Source organism: Aspergillus nomiae (genome assembly GCF_001204775.2).
Source record: "Aspergillus nomiae NRRL 13137 chromosome Unknown contig00256, whole genome shotgun sequence".
Classification (NCBI taxonomy): domain Eukaryota; kingdom Fungi; phylum Ascomycota; class Eurotiomycetes; order Eurotiales; family Aspergillaceae; genus Aspergillus; species Aspergillus nomiae.
The window spans coordinates 14,521-36,525 of record NW_015378311.1 but is presented as its reverse complement, the minus strand read 5'-3'; the positions used below and the strand labels follow the sequence as shown (position 1 = coordinate 36,525).

At 48.0% G+C, this 22,005-nt stretch overlaps 6 protein-coding genes across 6 annotated transcripts; 4 read left to right on the top strand and 2 right to left on the bottom strand.

Moving 5' to 3' along the window:
• Nucleotides 1–904: 904 nt before the first annotated feature.
• Nucleotides 905–3,282, bottom strand: ANOM_007204 (Zn(II)2Cys6 transcription factor; the record flags this gene model as incomplete). Its single annotated transcript, XM_015552460.1, has 7 exons — nt 905–1,349; nt 1,402–1,634; nt 1,698–2,120; nt 2,172–2,488; nt 2,553–3,093; nt 3,155–3,178; nt 3,235–3,282. 7 exons carry the CDS (start codon nt 3,280–3,282, stop codon nt 905–907), a joined length of 2,031 nt encoding a protein of 676 aa, XP_015404557.1.
• A 1,443-nt stretch (nt 3,283–4,725) lies between these two features.
• Nucleotides 4,726–5,647, top strand: ANOM_007203 (uncharacterized protein; the record flags this gene model as incomplete). The annotated part of the gene is made up of 3 exons (XM_015552459.1): nt 4,726–5,293; nt 5,383–5,427; nt 5,505–5,647. 3 exons carry the CDS (start codon nt 4,726–4,728, stop codon nt 5,645–5,647), a joined length of 756 nt encoding a protein of 251 aa, XP_015404563.1.
• A 3,189-nt stretch (nt 5,648–8,836) lies between these two features.
• Nucleotides 8,837–9,929, top strand: ANOM_007202 (phosphate carrier protein 2; the record flags this gene model as incomplete). The annotated part of the gene is made up of 3 exons (XM_015552458.1): nt 8,837–9,006; nt 9,052–9,471; nt 9,536–9,929. The coding sequence occupies 3 exons, from the start codon at nt 8,837–8,839 to the stop codon at nt 9,927–9,929; spliced, it is 984 nt and encodes a 327-aa protein (XP_015404562.1).
• Nucleotides 9,930–13,428: 3,499 nt separating this feature from the next.
• ANOM_007201 (chitin synthase C) lies at nt 13,429–16,510 on the bottom strand (the record flags this gene model as incomplete). Its single annotated transcript, XM_015552457.1, has 8 exons — nt 13,429–13,536; nt 13,590–14,229; nt 14,295–14,478; nt 14,533–14,715; nt 14,769–15,432; nt 15,488–15,849; nt 15,896–16,340; nt 16,418–16,510. Coding segments are annotated over 8 exons (2,679 nt in total), but the record flags the coding sequence as incomplete, so codon positions are not given.
• Nucleotides 16,511–17,212: 702 nt separating this feature from the next.
• Nucleotides 17,213–18,566, top strand: ANOM_007200 (uncharacterized protein; the record flags this gene model as incomplete). The annotated part of the gene is made up of 5 exons (XM_015552456.1): nt 17,213–17,389; nt 17,444–17,554; nt 17,627–17,839; nt 17,902–18,408; nt 18,468–18,566. The coding sequence occupies 5 exons, from the start codon at nt 17,213–17,215 to the stop codon at nt 18,564–18,566; spliced, it is 1,107 nt and encodes a 368-aa protein (XP_015404560.1).
• Nucleotides 18,567–19,441: 875 nt separating this feature from the next.
• Nucleotides 19,442–21,376, top strand: ANOM_007199 (uncharacterized protein; the record flags this gene model as incomplete). The annotated part of the gene is made up of 1 exon (XM_015552455.1): nt 19,442–21,376. The coding sequence occupies one exon, from the start codon at nt 19,442–19,444 to the stop codon at nt 21,374–21,376; it is 1,935 nt and encodes a 644-aa protein (XP_015404554.1).
• Nucleotides 21,377–22,005: the final 629 nt, after the last annotated feature.

Genomic DNA, 22,005 nt, shown 5'->3' with positions numbered 1-22,005 from the left:
TCTAGAGACTCACTTCATATCCTCATTAAAACAAACTACAGCAATTACTTGATATCCAAGTCTTCCAGTTACCAAACCTCTACAACAATGCGTTTCTCCGTCCTTACCGCTCTCGCCCTCGTTGGCGCTGCCCTTGCCACCCCTCAGGCTGCTAAGGTTCGTCAAACAATCTGTCCATATCAAGACCCTTTCGGTGTCACGTACTAATCGACTTGTAGATCCCCTCCGGCCAGCCCTGCAAGCAAGATGGAAGCATAGGAGTCTGCGACAGCGGTCTTTGCGTGGTACGTTGAGGAGCACTCGATATCGTCAAGGACACTCTTTGGATCAGTAGCTAATTTACATACACGAATAGCAAACCCCCAGCCAGGCCCAGGGCGTGTGCAAGTGAGCTCCAATATAGAAGCAGCGGAGGGGATTGTGTGCAGTGATGTTGCCTCCGGATACTCGGACAAGTTGCACAATGGTGTATTTAGATTTCATGGTCGTTAGTTGTTGGTGATTTGGCCGTGCCGCTCATTTGAATAAGAAGTGCTTATCAAATATTCTTCTTTCATTTGTGTGTTTTAGGAAGACCTTGGGTCTGATGTAGACCATGTAGAGCAATTGTCTGCGGTATGAGAGAGCAGACTACAAAGTCGCATAGCTTTCATGGAAGAAGTAGAAATTGTTGAATATACAGTGATTGTAGAGGGTGGTGTTGAGTAGTACTATTACCTGATATCGATCCGCTCAGTATAATCTTAGAAAGGACATTGTTTCTGAAACATTTCAATACAGACTGTGCAGTAAGCAGTAATTATGTACAACAATGTAATATGTGTCTCATAAAAATGTGGTATCTGGTATCGAATTACATATGAAAGGAACTTCATGCTTCCATCCGAAGATCAACAAATCCAGCTCATGCAGAGCTAAACGGCTGCATATCAGCTCCACCGCCGAGGAAGAAGGTTGAATCCCCGTACGATAGTTCCAACATAGGAAATGACGGGTCAAAAGAATGGTTGTCCAAGCCTGCCAGGATGCCTGTGCTCCATGTACTACTGGTGTTTAACCAGTGGGGCGAGTTAGAGTCGTGTATTACATCTTGACAAGAGGTCCCCTGCTGCGCGGGACTGGTCTGGGCGGCCAGTGCGGTAGAGCTTTCTTCGTTGAGGAAGCGTTGAGAGAGCGAGACAAACTCCTGGAAGAGTTTCTGCAGATTGGCGATGTGCTCGCTGGCTGTTCCGCTCTGGGTCAAGCAGTCTGCGACTGTCTTCAGAAGGTTGAAATCGCCGATGTGGGATGTGACTACTGCATTGCAGAATAGCACGAAGACTGCTGTCAAGGGGTAGTAAAGGAGGGTCCTGAAAGTTGTTAGTATCCCGTCTTAGAGGTGTGTACAGGAAGGTCACTAACCAATGCAGGAAGGCGACTGTGCTTTGCTTGTTGGCTGATAGACATATTGATACTAAGGCCGAGAGCTCCTGACGTGCTGAATCCAGGTAGAGATCCTTGGCAGTAAGGGTCTGCCCTGGGGTAAGTTGGATCAGATGGAGGATGGTTGTCATAACCGAATGATAGGCGAAATCGAGAGCGGCAATTTCGCTGTGGGTATCTAAGCCTTTCCAACGATCAGAAGGTGTGGTAATCTTGAACCAGAACCTTGTAGTCAGCATCTATGAGATTCAATCTCGACTGGGAAGTTAACTTACCTTGTCGATCCGACTGCGGATATCCTCCATTCTCGGCATTAATTGCTCTCGCAAGTCAGTTACGGGCGGGACGGCCTCGCCTTCGGCTGATGAGGGGTCCTTGATGAAAGGTATGATTCCGTCCTGGATCTGGGCCAAGTCCAGATATAGAAGGAGAAGCTCTGACACTGGTGGATTCAGCCTGGAAGAAGCGTGCAAGATCCCTCCAGGGGTGGCTTCCAGAAAGCCCTTAGACCGGCCAAGCTTCCACGCATAGTTTCTGTCCAGCATATAGCACCATATAAAGCAGAAAAACTCCTCCTCGCTAATGGCCCGTCCATTTGTAGCACTGGTGCTGAGGCCAATGTCGGTACAGATCCGGCAGGCAGTTCTAGTCAACTCCCAGCAGAAGTTAGTATCTCCCGATCCTTGAAATAGAAAGATCTAGAAAGTGGTTAGAAACTAAGGCATGTAGAGATCTTCATATAAACTCACACCACACAGCACTGCCTGTAGAAGCGGAAGCGATGGCGTAGTCACGAGTGGGATTTTTCTTAATGCGGCCTGCGCTGTCGCTCGGTACTGTAGCGCATTGTGCCATAGCCATTGGGACAGTTCCCCATGCTCTTCTGTCATAACTACTGTCGTAAGAAACTTGTACGCTATAGAGTTGACGCAGACAGTGTAGAGGATTGTATCCGATGGCGATGCATCTTTGCGGATCAGGGCCATTCCCATCTTCTCGAGACTCTGCTTGGATACGTGGCGGAAGTAGTCCCGAACGTATGGTCCGAAAAGATCAGTACCAATGTCTAGTTTGATCAAACGAGCCAGGAGTCAGCCACTGCCGCATAACAGAGTCCAGGGGTTGAATACCTTTAAGCATCCATGTCAGAAATTCAGGGGCCGGAATTTTCCGCTGCTCTTCACTCTGGTCATCAATACTAAGCGGTTTCTTAAAACCGCCCATGCTTTCGGTAAATTGACTTGCGGCATACAGTGCAGACTCCAGCACTTGCAGTCTGTTCCACGCGAGGCCCTGAACTCGACTCAGCCGGTGCCGGCTTGCCATCTGCGCATCTGTAAGGGGAACGATAGAAATCCAATTATGGAGTTCATATGCCATGTGTGGACGATTAGTCAGTATAGGTCCGACCTCCGGCATCTCCATCGGTAGACTATCATTATCCGCCTCAGACGGGAGCGAAAAAGCATCAGTTTGCTGATCCAATAGACCGCGGAGCGAGCCCAGCTCAGGCACCGTGTGGGTGGAAGTTCGAGATGATTTAGTTGCGTTGCTTGGCCTGTCACTTTGACGGGATATTTTCCTCATAGTACGTCTCATACTCCGGTGGCGAGTGCATGTAGTTCCTTGATCCTGGCAGTTTCCGCAAGGATTCTTCCTGTCACATCGGACCTGGACAGGATATCAGCAACAGACCACTAACCAGACGATGGGGCACTTTTCTAGCTCTTACCTTGCGAGAATGGCAGTTGTCACACTGTTCGAACGTGTTAGCATGCAGCCAAGATTCCAAACTGTCCCGGATATTCGTACCACCTGGTGTGACGTGGGCCGTCGTTTCTCAACCAACGGAGGTTCCATACTAGTAATGAATAGATGTAAAGAAAGCGAATATCGACGGCGGAACAGAAGAGCTCAGTTGTCAGATATCGGAATTCCCTCTCCACTTATATGGAACAATCTAAGTTTTCCGATTTCCGCCAAGCAGCAGAGGAAAGTCACCTACGAGATCATGCCAAGCCGCTGGTTTGAATGGAGTACAGAATCGACTAATGGCTGAGCGAGGAGAACCCAGTCTCGGCAACGAAGTATTAATAGCGCACATCTCCAGAGCTTCTATGCTGCCTGGTAGGGCTTATCCGATATCAATTTTTATCCATTTTGGATCCATTTTGGATCCATTTTCAGGGGAATCTTCAGGGTCTGCGCCACGAGAACGTGGCGATGCGGACGATAATCTACCAATAGGGTCGCTCGGAGCCCGAATTAAGTACGGAACTTAAAAGTTTGATGACTATTTTTACTTCAGCTACTTAAACAGGATTATTTAGAATATGTCGGGTTCTCGTTACCGTTAAAGCGGATTCTAGCCTTTATGTAGTGCAACGCGGCAACGCTGTCTTATGTTGAGCTCTTATAACTAGTGCGGTGTCTGATCCGAAACACTATAGCACAAGAAAAGGTAGTGGGTTAGTGGGGCCTCGTTAAGCACAATCATGTGGAGATGGCGCTCTCCCAGTACCCTCAGCACTATAAATTGAAGGCGTAGAGTATCCACAGCCTTGGTAGACAGTTCTTTACTGCTATACATACCGCCAAGTGTGAAAGATCATCAATCAATGGATGTAAGGCCTTTGGTAGTCACCATGCACATACTTTCGCCGAGTCTGTAGGACGACTCGGGAAAACTGCTTAACATTTGCTAGATATGTATCATTATAAACCCAGAATTTACCATGAGCAGTCGCGTGTTCTAATGGTTATGATTTGTCGTTCACATACGTGAGCTAGTAGCTACTCCAGTAGTACCGACAAGGTTCCCGGTTCGATCCCGGGCGCGACTATTTTTTTATTTGGTTTGCCTTTGCACTAGTCAGCTTTTTGCTTAGTTCGGTAAACCAGTCTATTCATCTCGACGCTGGGCTGCAAGGCCTTTGTGCTTCTTGGGCAGGTATATGCCGAGAAGGTATAGCCTGTAGCTGTTCCGTAGCTCACTTGCCCTACCGACATCCGTCATATGTAACCATAATTGCTCTCTGCTCCAATTGGACGCGGTTTATATATACAAGTAGAAGAGACGGTCTAGACATTATTCAATGAATGGTAAGCATCATGAGCATTCCTCAGGCACGACACGATTCTTTCGCCGTCCATAGACTGTAGATTCCAAGTATCATAAAAGATACAAATACTGCTTCAAATCCTGGCTGCCGATTAGCGCAAAACTGTGGACAACTTATTCAATACCTGACCTTGATCAGGTATTGAGGTTTCTCGTCGCGTTGCCACTTCTTTCTGCTGCCTATGCCCAAGGCACCGCCGCCGGTGCAAGTACCCTTGGCAGACGGAGACCCGTTGCTCACCGACTTGATAGGGGAGCGAGAGTATAGCAGAGTCTGCCTCCGTCCTATCAATATCGAGACGGAGATTGCCCCGGGAACTTTCGTTCAATACTACTGTGATAGACAGCCTCAACACTGGAACGATAAAGTTGCAGGCGTACCGTCGATCGAGGACTGTGCCCTCGCATGTACCCGCATCGAAACCTGCAAGGGCACATTCTGGAAGAGTCACGACGGGACGTGCTGGTGGAGTGACCAGGAATTCTTGGTAGAATCGGATGGAGCAGATTCACCATGCACCGTCGTCCCCGGTTCCGTCTATATGACTGTTCGGGAGGGCTATACTGATGGCTGTGTTCAAGACTTGATTGAATGTCACAAAAAAACTCAGGTTCTGGAAGCTGTAGTTGAGTTTTGGAAAGAGAAAGATCTCGAATCGGCAAAGCAGATCATGGCTTTGACAAGGGAAAACGAGGACTTGAGAAAACAGAGAGATGATTTGGAAGAAAAGCTGACCCAAAACTGCGTCTGTACGTGAAGTCCAATGAGTTTTCTCAGTTTCTCTTTTCTTCTTTTCTTTTCTTTCCTTTCCTTTTGAATACTAATTAAACGGGGGTAGCATATGTGATCAACGGAAGAAACTGGGCGGCTTGTGAACAAAAGCGTATGTCAATCAAGCCATCAACATTGATGAAGAGTCCATACTTATATTCCTTCAGAACCCACTACTGGCTTTGGCAGCAAAAATGAAATTGCTCGGAAACATGTCGGGTCTGCCCGTGATTGCATGCATTTTGTTCAACGTATACGACATGCAAATGGGCACATTTTGCGAGGGCCGGTGGCAGCTCTCGTCTATGTGTGCTGTATTCCAACGCCGTTAGCACAAATCAGATGACATTCCGGCAGGATTGGGACTTGTTGACCTATGCTTAATTGCATCAGCCCATGGAATCCACCGCATATCTCGATTGATTTGACAAACTGCCACAAAGAATGCTTCCCGATGTTGGACCTGGTAGCAAAGGGTAGTGATTTCAATGTATGGACCGTTGTTAATGGTGAGCCAGCTGTTTAACTTGGTGTATTGCTATTCTTCTCGGTCTCCAGTTGCGCTGATGCAACTTTAGATTCGAAGCGAATTGCTACTATTATTATCTGTTTGCTGTTGTTGGAATATTGACTATGACCTCAGATATACAGGAAACCCATTCTGACTATCTTTGCTTCCTCAAATATAACTGTCTTGAGTACATCTTAGTCTTGACCATACATTGTGGTTTATTGTTAGAGATTCTAATCCAAAGATCGTACCTCTGATATTTTCCGACATTTGCTTAGATCTATACGCAGATAGATAGATCGATGTACGGTGGACTAAAAGTGCTCTTGCTCCGACTCCTCGCTATATACAAGCTACAGCAACTACAGCTATCCTTAGAAGATATTCTTACATTAAACACTTCTCAGACGTATTTCCCACCTCAGTATGTCCAGTCTGTCGGACACTCAAAACTCAACCGTCGAGGTATACCAAAGTTGGATAGGGCTACCTAGGTACTCAAGGCTATTTTCCCTTTTCCCTGGAATATAAAAGTAAAAAAGACATTAACAACCAATCAAGTCGCGTGTTCTAATGGTTATGATTTGTCGTTCACATTTGTGAGCTTGTAGCTACTACAGTAGTACCGACAAGGTTCCCGGTTCGATCCCGGGCGCGACTATTTTTGCTTTTTATATTATCTCCTTAATACGTTGTCTTCTTTTTTTTTTTTTTGTGGTTCACTCTTATAAGAAAGAAAAAAAGAAAAGAAAATGTAAGAAGCTGGGTATTACTTATCGTTCTTGATTTGCTATAGCTAGTATGGCTCTGATGGTAATTCCTACGTGTAGCAAATACATGCACAATATATATCTCCAACGTATTGCGGCTCTAGACTCCGACTCCATGGTAGGTCAGAAACCATTCGTCTCAGAATCAATAAGCCAGTTTTGACGCAGTAAATTAATTATTCTCTTTTCTATGAATGTAGTCTAGACATCTGGTATACTATAGACAAATGTGCAGATGTTTCTATCTCAAACCAAGACCGGAATCAGACGGAAGCACATCATAGACGGCCACTGTGGATCCAAATCCACCCTAGGTCCCTGACCAAGACGGATCGACCCGAGCGTCGACAAGAGAATCTCAACCAGACGGTCTATTGCGATCTGAGAGCTAGACAATAGTATTATAAACAGAGTCTCTGTGCTTTAGCCAACGAACACGTTTCAACAAAAAAGCTAAAAAGAAAGAAAAAAAAAGGCTCTAAAATAACCCACGGCTATAAAGCCATTCTAAAATACCACGCTGTATATACATGCAATCTTAAATAATTCAAATATCTTCAGGGTCATTCGCATATGGCCGTCATAGCTTTTGTGCTGCCACCAATTGATCGGCTCGACGCAGCACTCGGAGATGTTCCTGTTTCAACGATTTAAACTCGTCGTCTAGCTGGTTGTGCCAGGGATATAATACGAAGACCTGGAAGGCGAGTGCGGAGGAGGCGACGGTGAAGTTGACCAGGGAGATTCCACGCGTGAAAAACATCTTGAGTGGTGGGAGATTCAAGACCTGGAGACTTTAGTCAGAGAGAGCCATACGAAGTAGAGAATGGAGGTTGGGAGAGGGAATAATTACAGGAACAATAGCGCCAGCTGTGTTTTGTGTTTTTCTATGGAATCGTGACTGAAACTACCGGAGTTCAGGCAGGTGTCGAGATTATAAAGTATTCTGGGGATGTAGTGGTTGAGGAAGAAGAACTCAGGGGTGACAGTCACTTAGAAAAGATACTTTCACATAACTTGACCGGGGGAAGCATAATTAAATAACTCGAAGAGAGAAAAAAAATGCCGCCCCCTTGATTAATAACTCCGGCCGAAACGAACATCCGTATCCTGTACTTCAACCGCTATCCTAGGGAAAAAAAAAATTAAAAATAAGTTGTCATCTACATAGTGATCCGGTGGAGCCCTACCCAGACTTTCATCGGGGCTAGTATTTTGGGCTAACTCCGTCTAGACTGGTTGCCAGGATAGCGTGCACCAGGAAATTACCACCCTGAATGTCCTACCTGACATTGGGAGTATGCCGTTACTAATTGATGCGTTCTGGTCCACAATCCAGTACGCTTTGTTGGAGCTACCCTTCAGGCAGGTCATTATTTGTTTTGATTCCTCTAAATATGGTCACGTAAAAGGTGGCTGTGAACCCTGCAGGCGCCCTGTCACGGACAGTAAAGCGGTCAACTCTGCACACGAGTGCCTTGGCCATGAGTTCCAGGCTAACGGTGACCGCGATGAGGTGGCGCTGAAGATCGTGGACCAAATAAAATCACGGTCAATCTTCGGAAGGAATCGGACGTGCAGAATTCTAACCAGGATGTCCACGACCGAGGTTGATCGAACTGCCGAAGAACTGCATTTGACTGGGAAGAAGGTTTGAAATAGCGGTATCTGAGCCTCTCTCCAAAGCGCCGTGCCCTACCAGGAGTCAACTCCGATGGTCTCCACGTGGGTCTGCAGGGAACCAAACTCACGGCCGTCGGAGATGGATCGGATCTGTCGGATCCGACGATAAGATAATTTCAGTCGAGTGGGGGTCGGCCACGAGAAGTATAGGGAGTTGCATACTATTATTGGACCCCCACTCTGGCCTGAACCCTCGTTACTTTCCGTCAGTCGGTGCGAGGAAGGAAGGATAATCTGTGTATGGATTTAATTGATGGATCCGAAACAAAATGCAGGGGCAACCTATCGGAGACAAGAAGAAATAATCAACATCGAGACTGCGATCCACTAGTTCGACAATACCTAATATAACCAGTAATTACGTGAGTTAGTTGCATCGTAATCAGAACCAATTCAATACGAGAAAGGACAAAGGCCGTCAGAGATGTTCGAGCACGTCAGTCGATGATCTCTTATCCTGTTTTTCGCCGAGGAGTATTTATCTCCTTTATAGTCGTTGGCTGTGACTGTGATACATATCTTTTCCGGTTCCAATAATCATCAGAAGTTGCACAATCATGTCTTCCTCACAGCAAATTAGCTCGCTCCCCAGTACGGGGTATGGGCACCAGACAGTCGCAGGAGTCAGAGAGCAGACAGGATCAAGAATTGGGCTGTACAGTAGATACGCAGTGGCCGGGGGCATCTGCTGCTCGTTTACACACGCAGTTCTCACCCCGATTGATGTGTAAGTTTGTCTGCCTAACCCAAAAGCGCAAACTGATTAGAGCAGTGTCAAAACAAGGATACAGCTTAATCCTCAGTTGTACCGCCAGGGTATCCTGAGCAGTTTACGGCAAGTAACCGTCCAGGAAGGGGCGGCGGCCTTGACCACTGGATTCGGCCCCACGGTTACTGGGTACTTCTTGCAAGGAGCTTGCAAATTTGGTGGATATGAATTCTTCAAGAAACTCACAGTCGATGCCATCGGACAGGACGCGGCGTCGAGAAACCGGAATGCCGTATATTTGACCTCCTCTGCTACGGCGGAGTTCTTTGGGGATGTACTTCTGTGTCCGTTTGAAGCGGTTCGAATCCGGCTCGTCTCTCAACCGACATTTGCTCGAGGCCTTGTAGATGGCCTCGGGAAGATGGCATTACAGGAAGGGGTCAGTGGTCTATACTCTGGCCTGGGGCCAATATTACTGAAGCAGTACGTCGTCATCCTCCCCAAAAACCATGATGTCCTCACGACCAGCTGAATAACCTCTCTACAGGATTCCGTACACGATGGCTACTTTCGTCGTGTATGAAAAAGCTATCGAGTTGGCATATCAGTCGCTTGATCGGTCGAAGTTATCCACTGCGGCACACACTGGGATCAATCTCGGCTCCGGCCTGGTAGCAGGAGTGGCGGCCGCAATTGTATCACAGCCGGCAGACACGATGCTCAGCCAGATCAACAAAACGCAAGCACAGTCCGGAGAAGGAACTATCCGTCGATTATTTAACATCGCGTCCGCACTTGGGATCCGTGGTAGTTATGCGGGCATTCGAGCCCGACTGGTCATGGTCTCCGGTATGACTGCGGGCCAGTTTGCCATCTATGGGGATATCAAACGGGTGAGAAAGCGGCCCCTTCCAATCAAAGGCAATCAGACAGTGAGCTAACCATGTTACAAGATGCTCGGCGTAGCACCAGGAACCGTCGATACCAACAACTGAGGTATGGTGGGTGAAAAATCTTCTATAATTGCAATCGATTCTATGTCGGATAGAACACATGGCGTTAGGAAAAAGGGGTCTGTTGGATACGTATTTATACAGTATATAGAATAGAATGAAAAAAATATTCCTAATGACCCCATTTTCGCGACTAGCTGCTGGCCTCTTTGCGATCGGTTATGACTTGGCAGGGAAGAGGCGCTGCGCTCCAGGGTAAATTGCTTGTTGAGTAATGTCCCTCGATTATCCACTGTCCTTCGTCTGACGCATCGTGGTTTGTGGCTTCGAAGATGGGGAATCACCCGCCGAAGGGGCACTGCCGGTCTTTGCAGCTGCTTGTCTGTATTCTGCTTCCATGGCGGCCATTTTTGCCTTGTGTCTCATGGCGTTGTCCTGCCTAGCCTCTCTGTCCGCAGTGATGGATTTGTTTGCCAGATAGTAAGCACCTCCACCGGCTATCATCAGGAAAAGGAACGATATGTTAGCCAGGCTAGAGTGATACAGCATGATAGGAACGATGTCCTTACCTGCACAAAGAGTGCCCCAGCCTATCCTATTCGAATGGGATGAGCCATTTGCATCAGTAATATGGATTACGATTGTATCCACTTACCAGGTTGATCGTATCTGTCAGGAGAAACATGTCAACGGTGCGGAACATTGATCAATTGTTCAATTCCTCTACAAAAAGAATAAAAATGGAATAAAATAGAGTAGAATAACGAAGAAAGAAAGATAGAAAAGAAAAGAAAAACGAGAAAAGAAGAAAAGCAAGAGGCGAATCCAGGGGTGGGAGGAAGACGTACCGTGTTCATGATGACAAGAGTTGGATAATCGATCAATTATCACAGCGAGACAGGTCTGAGAAGAGGAGAGTTCTACGCCGGACAAAACAAAGCGAAGAATACCAACCGGCCGCTTCGACCCGAGGAGACTTTCAGAATCAAAGACTTTTCCTAAAGGGATTTAGTCCCTTGGTACAATGTGGGACTCTGCTAAGAACGGGGTTGCAATTTCCAGTTAGGCGGGAAATCGCTTGGAGGACAATCTTTACAGCCGCCGGTACTTTTGTGGGGTCGAAGGAATACACTAATCACCGTTGTTCACTATTCCTACCATCTATGCCGCAAATGCGGGACTATCATGGTTCGCATCCGCCAAAGGATTTGACTGCTGGTCTCGTCTCGAAAGATTATGACCCCCTTCGAATCGGATTCCCAATAATTACGACGATACACCCACCAGATATACTCCCACAGAGCACGCAAAGCCTCATCGCCATCTTCATAAGTGACTTTGTGGATGACACTGGCAAGTACATCATACTCAAGAAAGGCTCCAGGAAACAACCACCGCCAGTCCGGTGACTCTCGAGTGCCTGGCTGTTCACAGATGCCTTCCTGTTCGTCAAAGAATCCCAACGTGCGAAGATAACTGGGTCGATGAACGGTCCAAGATGTAGATGGGTTCCACACCAAGGACAGCAGTAACTCAATAATATTGGGGGGCCGAAGGTATTGAGTAACAGATCGAACAAAAAAGGCCCAGTTCACGCCTTCGGACTGCTCACCGTCAAAATAGAGCCCTGCTCCGTCCTCGTCCAACCAGCTCCGCATGCCATAGACGTCAACGAAGATCTTCCGCCCGAGAAAGCCCCAAACAAAGTCAAATACCTCGAGAACGTCCAGCTTCTCCTGGAGGGTCCGATCCGGATTATCCCTCCAGATTCCCCTCACCTGGACGAAGCGGTTGTTTCGTTCTTGTGGTGTTTTATAACGTGATATTCTGGCCAGCCACAATGCCTCCACGGCGAACCAATGTGCTGTTAAGGCCTGGTAGAAACGTCTATAACCTCGGTTTCGTAGGCTAGGCAATGTGGCATAGCCTCCAGGCACCGTGTCCTTATGCGGTGTAATGGTCGGTTCTAGGAGAGGCTCGTCATGCACGAGCGCATGCTCTTCCTCATAGCATTCATTATTAGGCCAATTCAGGAAGACTGAGCGCGAATACCTTGACCGAATGGAGGGGTTGCAGTAAAGGTCGTAGAGGAGACGGAGGCCCTGCCACCGGCACACGATTGACCACACCTCATCTTCGGGTAAAGAGTCACCATCAGGGGTGTGGAGGTTCAAGATGTCCGCATGGGTAGGACGTTTCGATAAAGGTGGTTCCCCATGGGACGCGCTATATTCGGCAAAGAGTCGTTGAGAGATGTTTAAAACTGGGGACAGCTTGAGATCGTAGCGGTGATGAGCGGCATTGCCCTAGTCCCACATCAGACTGCAAGAAAACAAACTTCGAATGCATGCGACTTCACCTACTATTACCGATCGAAATGCCACCAGGCGATGGCTCTGTCGTTCGAAAGTGCCGTGTAATTGTTTACAGCATCGTGCGAGATGTAATACATCGTCAATGTCCCCTAAATAGCAGCAGATCGATAGAAGAATTTCACACGGGATATTCAACAATGGGCTTGACATGTTCAGGTCATGCCAACGGGGGTCGCGGAGCTGCTTCGGCTCCTGCTGGTTGTCGCCCAGCAAGCCATCTGTTCATATTCCCTTCTGGCGCGGGAACGTTTTCGGCACTCACTTTTGGATTAAATGAGGGCTTGCGTCGATCAGCGGAAATGACATGCACCACTTCGAAGTTAGGGCACAGCGCTCGGCTCCGAGTCTCGGCTCCGAGAGTATGCCGTGGGCCGAGAACATCCCGCATCTGATATCCTACATTTCCTCCATGTATTGGTATAAAGTTGCTGTTAAAGCTAACCCACAACTTGCTCGCCAGCTTTTATTTCGGTATATCTATTCGGATCGAATGCCACCAAAAAGAGGTCCCTTTGGCGGAGATTTCGCCCCTGAATCTTGGCTAGGGATCATGCAGGATCGTTCTTTGAGATTCGATTCGTTTTAGATATAGAGCGTACCGGTCGATCGCTTTTATTCTCGAAAGACTCTCCTGGAATGACTGAAAATGACTCGAAGTCAGCAGTACCCTGACCTCCGAAGATGGGACACTCTTACTGCTGTATAGTTCCCCAGGCATGCCTCGTCTGGGTTGACACTGCGGTTTCTATCCACATATCCTTGCTCGATCGCGAGCCTGCAAAATGGTCATTCCGAGGGATCCTCGTGAAGAATAGTTAAAGTGACATGTCAAGTAGCTGTCAAGGTGCTCCAACTAGACATCCAGCGGACGGAGCTAGCTATCGTGCAATGAAGCTCACACTATTGGGAGCGGTGATACACGAAAACCGACAAAGAATATAAGACAGTCTGAACGAAAGCCAAGCAGAGTTCTATAAAGATATGCTCAAAAGTCGGAAAGAATGCTGCAACCGTCCGGAACCTCAATTTAGTCCGCCGTATTAGATGACTTATATTACACACTACTCAACAGCAATAGCCGATCAACGTCTTGAAAAACAACACAACACACCCGTCTTGCCCAAGAACCACAGAGCGCCCATAAACCGGAAAACCGACAACGCGGAGGTAAGCCAGAGGATGATCTTAAAATACCAGGCCGTACGATCCGTTGAAGAAGTCTAGCAATTCTCGTCAGCTCATATCACGCACTGCAGGGTTGTGCTTAGCCTACCGTCAAACAGAGATTCCTGATCCCCTCGTTATTGATACAGAGGGCCAAGAGCGCGTTACTCAAGACCCATAGTAACACGAGATTGGTCCGAAAGCGTTTATACGAATCATCCAAGTTGCCGTCCTCCTTCTCCTCGGGGGGCTGCCACGGGGAAAGAGCTCGTCGGACTGTGAACTCAAACTGAGTGTCGATGTCTGCTTGCGGTTTGTCCAGCTCTTCGACGAAGTTTGTCTTTGCGTCGGCCTTTTTCGTCTGGGCGGATGGGAGTGAGCCTGCTTGGTCGGATCCCTTGGTGCCCCATGAGACGTCGTGCCAGTTGCAGAAGGCGTAGACCATCAGGACGTTGATCGAGGAGGGCATCCCGAGAAAATAAGCCCATGAGGATGTGAGCATGTGCCATGGGTCGAGGTATAGAATGCTGGATATGAAGTAGATCCCGTAGGTCGACACTAATGCGATCAACACGAGTCCGCTGGTGGAGGTGAAGAAAGATCCGATGAAACCCCCAACCCCATCGTCCAATTTGAGGTCTATATTCCCACCGCTGAATGCCTGCGCTACAAGATAAAATGATAAAACCAGAATGTAGAGTTGGACGACGGAGAAGTAGATGAAGGATAGTGTATATGAGGTTTTCGATCTAGTGGCTTATTGTTAGTTTCGCACACTAAAAGACCCGTTGCATGCCGTTGAATAAGTTCTTACCCCTTCGGTCGATTGCCAAGAGCAAGGATGTACTGGAGCATGAGGAAGGCAAGATAAGTGATCTTGACGATGTTGTTGACGACAGGAGTCGCGTCATTGCCGAATGGCCAGCCCTTGTTTTTGTTAGTTGCGCTTGGTGTTCCTACGATATCCATAATCACAGAATTGGTCAGCCAGTAGGATGCTGCAGCACGTTAGCCCTCATAATAGTGTCAATCGTCTGATATAATTAACCTACCGAGGGAGAACCACGTCATGATAAGCTGGCAGATGTTGTAAAGTAGCTGGACGTGAAAAGCAACGAGGCGAATCAGGTTGTGGCCACTCTTATAGATGCGATTGAAATGCATGATTGAATATAAACTTGCCGCGAATGAGCCGTTGAGCCAGCGGCGTCTTTGACTGAGAAATTCAGCGGCGCCTATCAAAATCAGCACTCGCACATTGTGGTATCAGACGACATGCAAATCCTACCTTCTGGCACGTCGGTTTCCCCCTTTGAAGCTTTCACATATGTCAGCGTCCATCGAGAGCCCGCCTTCGCGACGAGCTCAAAACACAGAATACGATCCTCAGCCAGGAACATATTCTTCTTGAATATATTCATTCCTTCAATACCTTTCTTGCCTAGCTTCGAAGACAACGTATGATCCCCATGGAAGTACTGCTCTAAAGGTCGACCCATGATAGCTCGGTATCGGTAAGCAGAGAATGCGCCGGGGAGAACACTAACATAGCCAAAGGCGCTTTCCAAAGGCTTGTCTAGGATATTAGAGATCTTATATTCAAAGTTCTGCGCAGCCACTAGAGGATTCACAAGCTTCTCCCAGCGTGGGCCGAGCAGCGCATGGATCTCACCACACGCTCCTCCGAGGTTCTTCTTATTATAAAATGCTTCCCAAAGGGCAAGGAGAGATTTATGCCCCGGCTTGGTGCCGGCGTCAATCAAGATGACGACCTCAGGGTTTAGCAGTCGGCCAAACGCATTGAATAGCCATCGGTGGGAGTTGATCTTTTTGCTATTTTTCTGCTTCAGGCAAAATATCGTCTGAACCGGTGGCAAATTGGTGGGCTCGTCGCCATGAGGGCGAACCAACTGTTGCGCAGGCGTGATCGATAGTTGGGTTGTGTATTCAAACTATCAACCATCAGCAAATAACGAAGGTAAATTGCAATGTGGAAGAGTCACGAACAATGTGAGCAACAGTCTCCCTACCATCTACATCGTGTTTCATGATTCCGTCCTGGTAGACGCCCACGGTGGCCAGGACATCAAGCGTGTTCTTATCGCAAGGGTCAATGCCGTCGAAGACGAGACAAACAACAATCTTCTGCCAGGCTGGTCCTCCTTTATTCCAGAATTCTGTTTTCCTGAGATTGACGATTTCCCGAACATTTTGCATCACGCCGTGCAGGGTCCGTGCCGTGAGCACCTTATCCTCGTTATAATAGGTAATGGCGATGAGCAATTCAGTAGACCTGTTGTACATGGAAGGCCGTAGGTTGTAACCATTGCGTAGGGTGAACTCGTCAGGGTCGCAGGTGGCTGCTGTATCTGTAATCCGTTAGCTTTGGCATCTTGCCTTGACATGGATGCTTACATCGAAGGTGTGTAAACTCTTCAGCGAAGCCTTCCCCAGCATCGCGGTATTTTGGCTGGATAGCGTTCCGAATAGCGCTGGGCACGGGATAATCTACGCTCAGGACGCTACCTTGGACCAGGTTAATTCTTCGGGTAGGGTATCGACGAAGCGCACTGGGCGCTGGAGTTTGTCGCTGTCGCCACGAGTCCGGTGTTGAAGCATCGTCTGAGTATGCGACGGTTGGATATGAAGCAAACGGATCTCTGCTTACTGACTGAGTTCGTGAATAAGTTGATTGCGTCTTCGTACTAGGGCTTCGTAGAGTGAGCTGTTCGGGAGTCCCATGGCCGAAGGGTTGTGATTCAGGTTCGTAGGCCGGATAAGGAGGGCCCAAAGGAACCGAATGGAGCAAAGACTCTGCGTGTTCTCCATGATATAGTCGGTCTTCACGATCATATCTTTCCTGAGAAACAATCGAGTGTCAGAAGGCAATCCATCCTCGAGCAGACCTCACCCTACCCCCCTGTGATTGAGACTCACATTAGGCGAACGACCTTTCCTCAGTGGCGGACTATTCTCCGTAGAGTCTTGGGAATACACCAATTGATCTGATCTCTCAAACTGGTTCTCCATGGTTTGGTTGTTTGATTGTGAAGTCGCGGACAAGTCTGCGTGTCATTTACACAGGTTCTAACTTCTAGAGTTTCCCTATATTTCCAGCACCAGCTTACCAGGAGGCAAGCTAGGCCAAGAAGGGACTTCCTCTACGAAACAATAGCGTCCATAAGGACCAGGAAATGGGCTACTACTGACACTCCCTAAGCAAAGGTGCGGGTGTATTTAGGGTTCGAGCAACGGTAGAGTGGGGCCGCGATGGGAATCATTCTGGAAGCAGATAAAAATAGTCGGCGATACGCTTCATTTTCCGAGCCCCGGCTTTTCCACCAGACTTCCACCGAGAGATGGAAAACGAAAATTTCTTTGAGCGTTGCACGCCGGCTGAAACTGCTCGCTACTTAGTTCCCCGAGCGCAGCCTCAGTTCCTCGGGGGATGCGATATTGGTGTAGTAATAGAACACTTCGGTCATGGAAATTTCCTATCAGCTCGGCGTTCGATGCTATATGTGCTTCGTGTTCATTTATGTAAACCGTTAATACAAGCATCACTATCCAGGATCATAAGTACAGACTCCCAGCCCTACCAAGGCAAGAACCAGACCAAGGAACATAACCTGATTGCCCGGACTGGAGCACCCTGGCTACCCGTGCGAACCTCCAGACTTCTTCTCATCAAGTGCCCAGCATATCGCCGATTGACTTGGCTGAAAGGTGGGAATGGATCTTCAAGTACGACTCGATCAGGAATGGGGAGCCTACACAGAGAAAGACACTGTGTCTGGCCACTTGATCTTCCGTAACAAGGCGCCAGTGAACATCTCAACAATTACAGTCAAGCTGTCTGGGATAGCAACGTCGCGACTAAATTCTGGAAGATACGTTGAGTCCCATCAGGTACGTCTACCAAGATCAAGAGTGATAATCGTCTCTTAACATCCCCATCTATAGTTATTCCAACGTTTTCAAAATGTTTTCCCGCCCCAGAAGATAACCGAGATCCCCGTTTCTAGAAGTCTAACTGTTGGCTCTGGGACGCACATCTTTCCGTTCTCCCTCACGGTAGGCTCCACGACCCCTTGCAGCATGAAGATCTCAATCTCGTTTACTTATGCTTGTTCTGGGTTTATTTAGTTTCCTGCAACGTCCGAATGCCATAAGATCAGTCTAGATGAGAGCAAACCAAACCAGTCATGCACGGGGTTCCTCCACCGGAAGAACAAAACCCACCATCTTCTACGAAAGCTTCCACCCTCGACTGGCGACACCCTATCGGCCTGGGAGGTCAGGTACTTCCTGGACGTCACTATAACAAAGACCGGTATCTTAAAAGGGGTGGAGAAATTAGTTGAGTAGCCTGGATATGCGAAAAGGAACAGGAAAGCCATACTAACCACTGTATTTTCTAGCAGACTCGCAATATCCTATTCTACCCCGTGCATGAATTTAGCCCTCCAAAAAGCATACTAAGAAGAAGATGTCTTCTTGCCATCAGCCACGATTCTGTCAGCACCAGCAGCCCACTGGCATTTCAGGTTGACGTCGAGCTGCTGAACGGGCAGTGCTTACTTCTAGGCTATCCTATCCCATTGAGGATTAAGCTCACCAAAGTCGGAGACAGAGAATGCTTCGTATGGTTGAATGACTTCCAGACCATGCTCGTGGGATCAACGGAGACGCATGCATCTGGGCTTGTCGAGAAAGACACACAGTTCCAGGTCATACAAACCATGTCGAACATCCACCACGTTGTCAGCCATGATCGAGCCCTAAATGGGGCTGAATTATGTATTGGGGACAGTATCTGGAACAAACACCGACTACCAACCACGCTCACGCCGTCGTTTGAGACCTGCAACATCAGCCAAACATATACACTCGAAGTCAGACTAGGTCTGCAATGTGGCTACTCTAAGGTAGGATAACAAGAACACGACCTGGCTCGAGTTGCGCTAACGTTCCTTACTATTAACAGTTCAGGACGACGATATTGGAGTTTAGTTTCCCGGTCTATCTCGCCCCTCCATCAATGGATCCCGACCCGTATGAGGCGAAATCGGCTAAGCTGTTCTAATATGAGTTTCCCTATGTATATTATGTTTGTTCTGCTGGACTGTTTGAAGCTGCTTCTTATTCCACGGACAATGTTCTACGAGATAACCCCAATCGCATACTCTACAAGATACCTTTTTCCTTTCATGCAGGTGCAGAAGTGATTACTTAATTCCATCACTGAATAATATACTCAGATCTTTGTAAGACTAAACAGCTGGGTCTACCGTCCGACTCTCTCAGATTGCCTATCACCATCTGGGTCTGGTATTCATCAAGTGCAGTTTATCATCTGATGTGTGCGCAGCCGCAGGACAACCGTGGGACCTGAGTAGAAAAAGCATGTCAGCCATCCAATGGTCTTTAGAATGAACGTATCCACTGTCTCACATTGTCTGTTTGCTCTATCGCACGATGAAAGGGGACTGTTATTGGCCTAGAAGGCCTTTTCCATTATACAAGCAATGAACCTCATAGCTCCGCCCATGCCTCAAACATCCAATCCCTGAGCTGTCCATTATATTAGTTGCAGTGCGGCAAATTAGCCAGATGTGAATAAAAATACATGGAATCACCCGGACATAGCCAGCGTAACGTTACCCCCTGATCCATACCACCTGGTGCCTGTCGAGTTGTCTATATAAAGGACTTGTTCTTCTCATATAGAGGTGCCTTTCATCTCTTGGTGGTTGTTGATATCTCTCTTTTGCTAGACTGACACAGACTAGTTCGCTCTTCAAGCCTTGCTCTGAACATTCACAGTGTAACAGTATACTTCTTCAGCTTTCGTGACAGAAGTACCATGGCGCAGAGTCATTCTTCCCTTTCGAGGCCGGGGTGGTTGGTATTTATGGTATTCCAGGTGCCGGAAAGACAACCGTGCTCAACCAGCTCAGAATGGCTCTCGGCGAAGACCACTTCATGTACTTCGAGGGCAGCGAGGAGATTGACAAGCTCGTTTGTGGAGGCATAACATCATTCAAACAATTGGATGACAAGGCGCGTAAGGTCTTTCGTGAACTTGCGATCAGCTGTATCAGACAAAATTGTCTAGCATATGATAAGACTGGTGTGGTCACAGGCCACCTGATGTTCTGGGACGAAGGTAATAAGTCTGGATCGGCCGTGTATATACAGAGCGATCTGGACACCTATACCCATATCATTTACCTTGATGTACCTCCCGAGGAGATCGTCAAGCGCCGTCTCGTTGACCCTGGCAGAGATCGCTCGCACGTCTCAGTCGCCCACGTGCGGCGCTGGATGGAAGCTGAGAAGCAAATGCTGCGCGACCTTTGCTACCGCAATAACATTCTCTTCTGTTCCGTGTCTCCAGACATGATCCCCAAGGGTGTTGAGAACCTGCTCCATGATTTCAGCAAACATGACGAACGACACAACCTTTCCAACGCTCTCAGCACCCTGGACAGCATCCCTGCCATACAAAGCGGTACTCTGAAACGGATGATCGTACTTGATGCCGACGGTACCTTGACCTCGCAAGACACGGGCGCCCTGTTTTGGAAGATATTTTCCCCACTCCTGGGATATGCAGATGGAGACTGGTCGAAGACGCCCGCGCGAATTGTATTTGAGAGTCCTTTGGGTTACTCATACAATGCCTTCCGGCAGGTGACTCTGCTTCATGAAGAAAGGCTTCGTGATAATCAATATGATTTTGTTTGCCGGGAGGTTGCCTCGTCTGTAACTATGGATGAGGAATTCGTCACGCTTCTGCGCCGTATCGCAGAGCAGAATCACGTCGCTGCAGTGGTCGTGACCGGTGGCCTGGCTCTGATCTGGAAGTATGTGCTGGAGATGCAAGGGTTACTGGACAAAGTTTCAGTCATTGGAGGTGGCCGCATCAGCGATGGTTTTGTTGTGACTCCAGAGGTGAAGGAGGCTTTGGTTGATCATTTGAAGAACCGATACGGTCTCGTGGTTTGGGCGTTTGGAGATAGTCCTCTTGACCTCAAGATGCTCTGTAAAGCCGACAAAGCCTTTGTTGTTGTGGGAGACGAAGCAACAAGAAGCCAGTCGATGGACAGGGCTTTGAAACAAGCAATCGAGACCGGCGGGCTGAAGGCAGAACAATGTCTTCGCCCGTGTTTTGTAACCCCTCGTCTCAACAAGGAGATCCTTCCTGAAGTCAAACTCCTCGACCCTACCTTTGTTGACTCCCTGCTTTCAGACGGCACCAAGTTGAATGTCATCAGCGCTGAGAAGTTGAACCCAGAAGCCGTCAAGATTCTGATGACGCCCATGCGAAATGCCAACGTGCAAGGACCACGTTTGAGGGAGGCTCACGGTGATGTGGGCTGGTATCTAGCCAAAACCTTTTTGCCCACGCTCATTGGAGTTGAGCAAATTGATATACCCCACCCGCAAGGGCATAATACTACCGGCTATCAACTCCGGAGGGAGGACAAAATCTTGATTGTAGCGTTAATGAGGGGAGGGGAGCCCATGGCATTCGGAGTCAACGACGCATGTCAGCGGGCCATGTTCGTTCACGCCAAACAGCCATCAGACCTTCCAGACGACCTTTTGAAAGACACGGTTGCTATTATCCTCGTGGACTCCGTTGTGAACTCTGGTGCAACTATCCTGAGTTTCCTAGAACACATCAGGAGCATCAAGAAAGATGCTCCTGTTGTGGTCCTCACCGGTGTGATACAGGAGGAGTGTGCTTCGAGGGGCAGGCTAACCCCTGCCCTTACGAAGCACCGTAATGTTCAGTTTATAACCCTACGTATCTCGAAGAACAAGTACAAGGGAACGGGGGCCACGGATACTGGAAATCGCCTCTTCAACACTCTCCATCTGCCCTGATTTCTTCTTGATTCATCTGTTTCGGTTACTTGTTAGTATCGTTGAATTCGTTTGTACTTTTCTTGGTTCTTATTAGTTGAACAAATTGATATTTCAAAGGCCTTGAACTGTGCTTCCGATATCTCCCCTCCCCAAGTCATTGAGGATAGAGATCGTTACGCTAATCGACGAGATAGAACGCTCTGGAGGATGAGAAATATGACATTCATCAGATATAATGCAGAACTGTCATACTTTAGGTTACGTTCCTGTTTAACACTACTTGGGAAGCCTTCATGCTAATGGCGAGAGAGCATTTATAATCGTCATTTCCTGCATTCTTCCAAGCAGTCGGTCTAGACATACTGTGGGGAATGGCAAGGACCCACGATGAGCTTCCCAAGCAGCGTGATTCAGTGCTCTGATAGTCATGACATCAGCTTGACTTGTGGTTCCATCCGCCGGGGCCCGGGGACTATGACGCCCCGGACTTACGGCTTTACGGCTATACAGCAGCACATTAACAGTAGTATACGGATCCATTAAGCCTGCTGTCAAAGTTTATAGATTAACTATATGACCCTCTGACAATTGCCACCAGTCTACTCCGGGGTAATATATAAGCTTATTCTGGCAGAGCCGGACAGTGC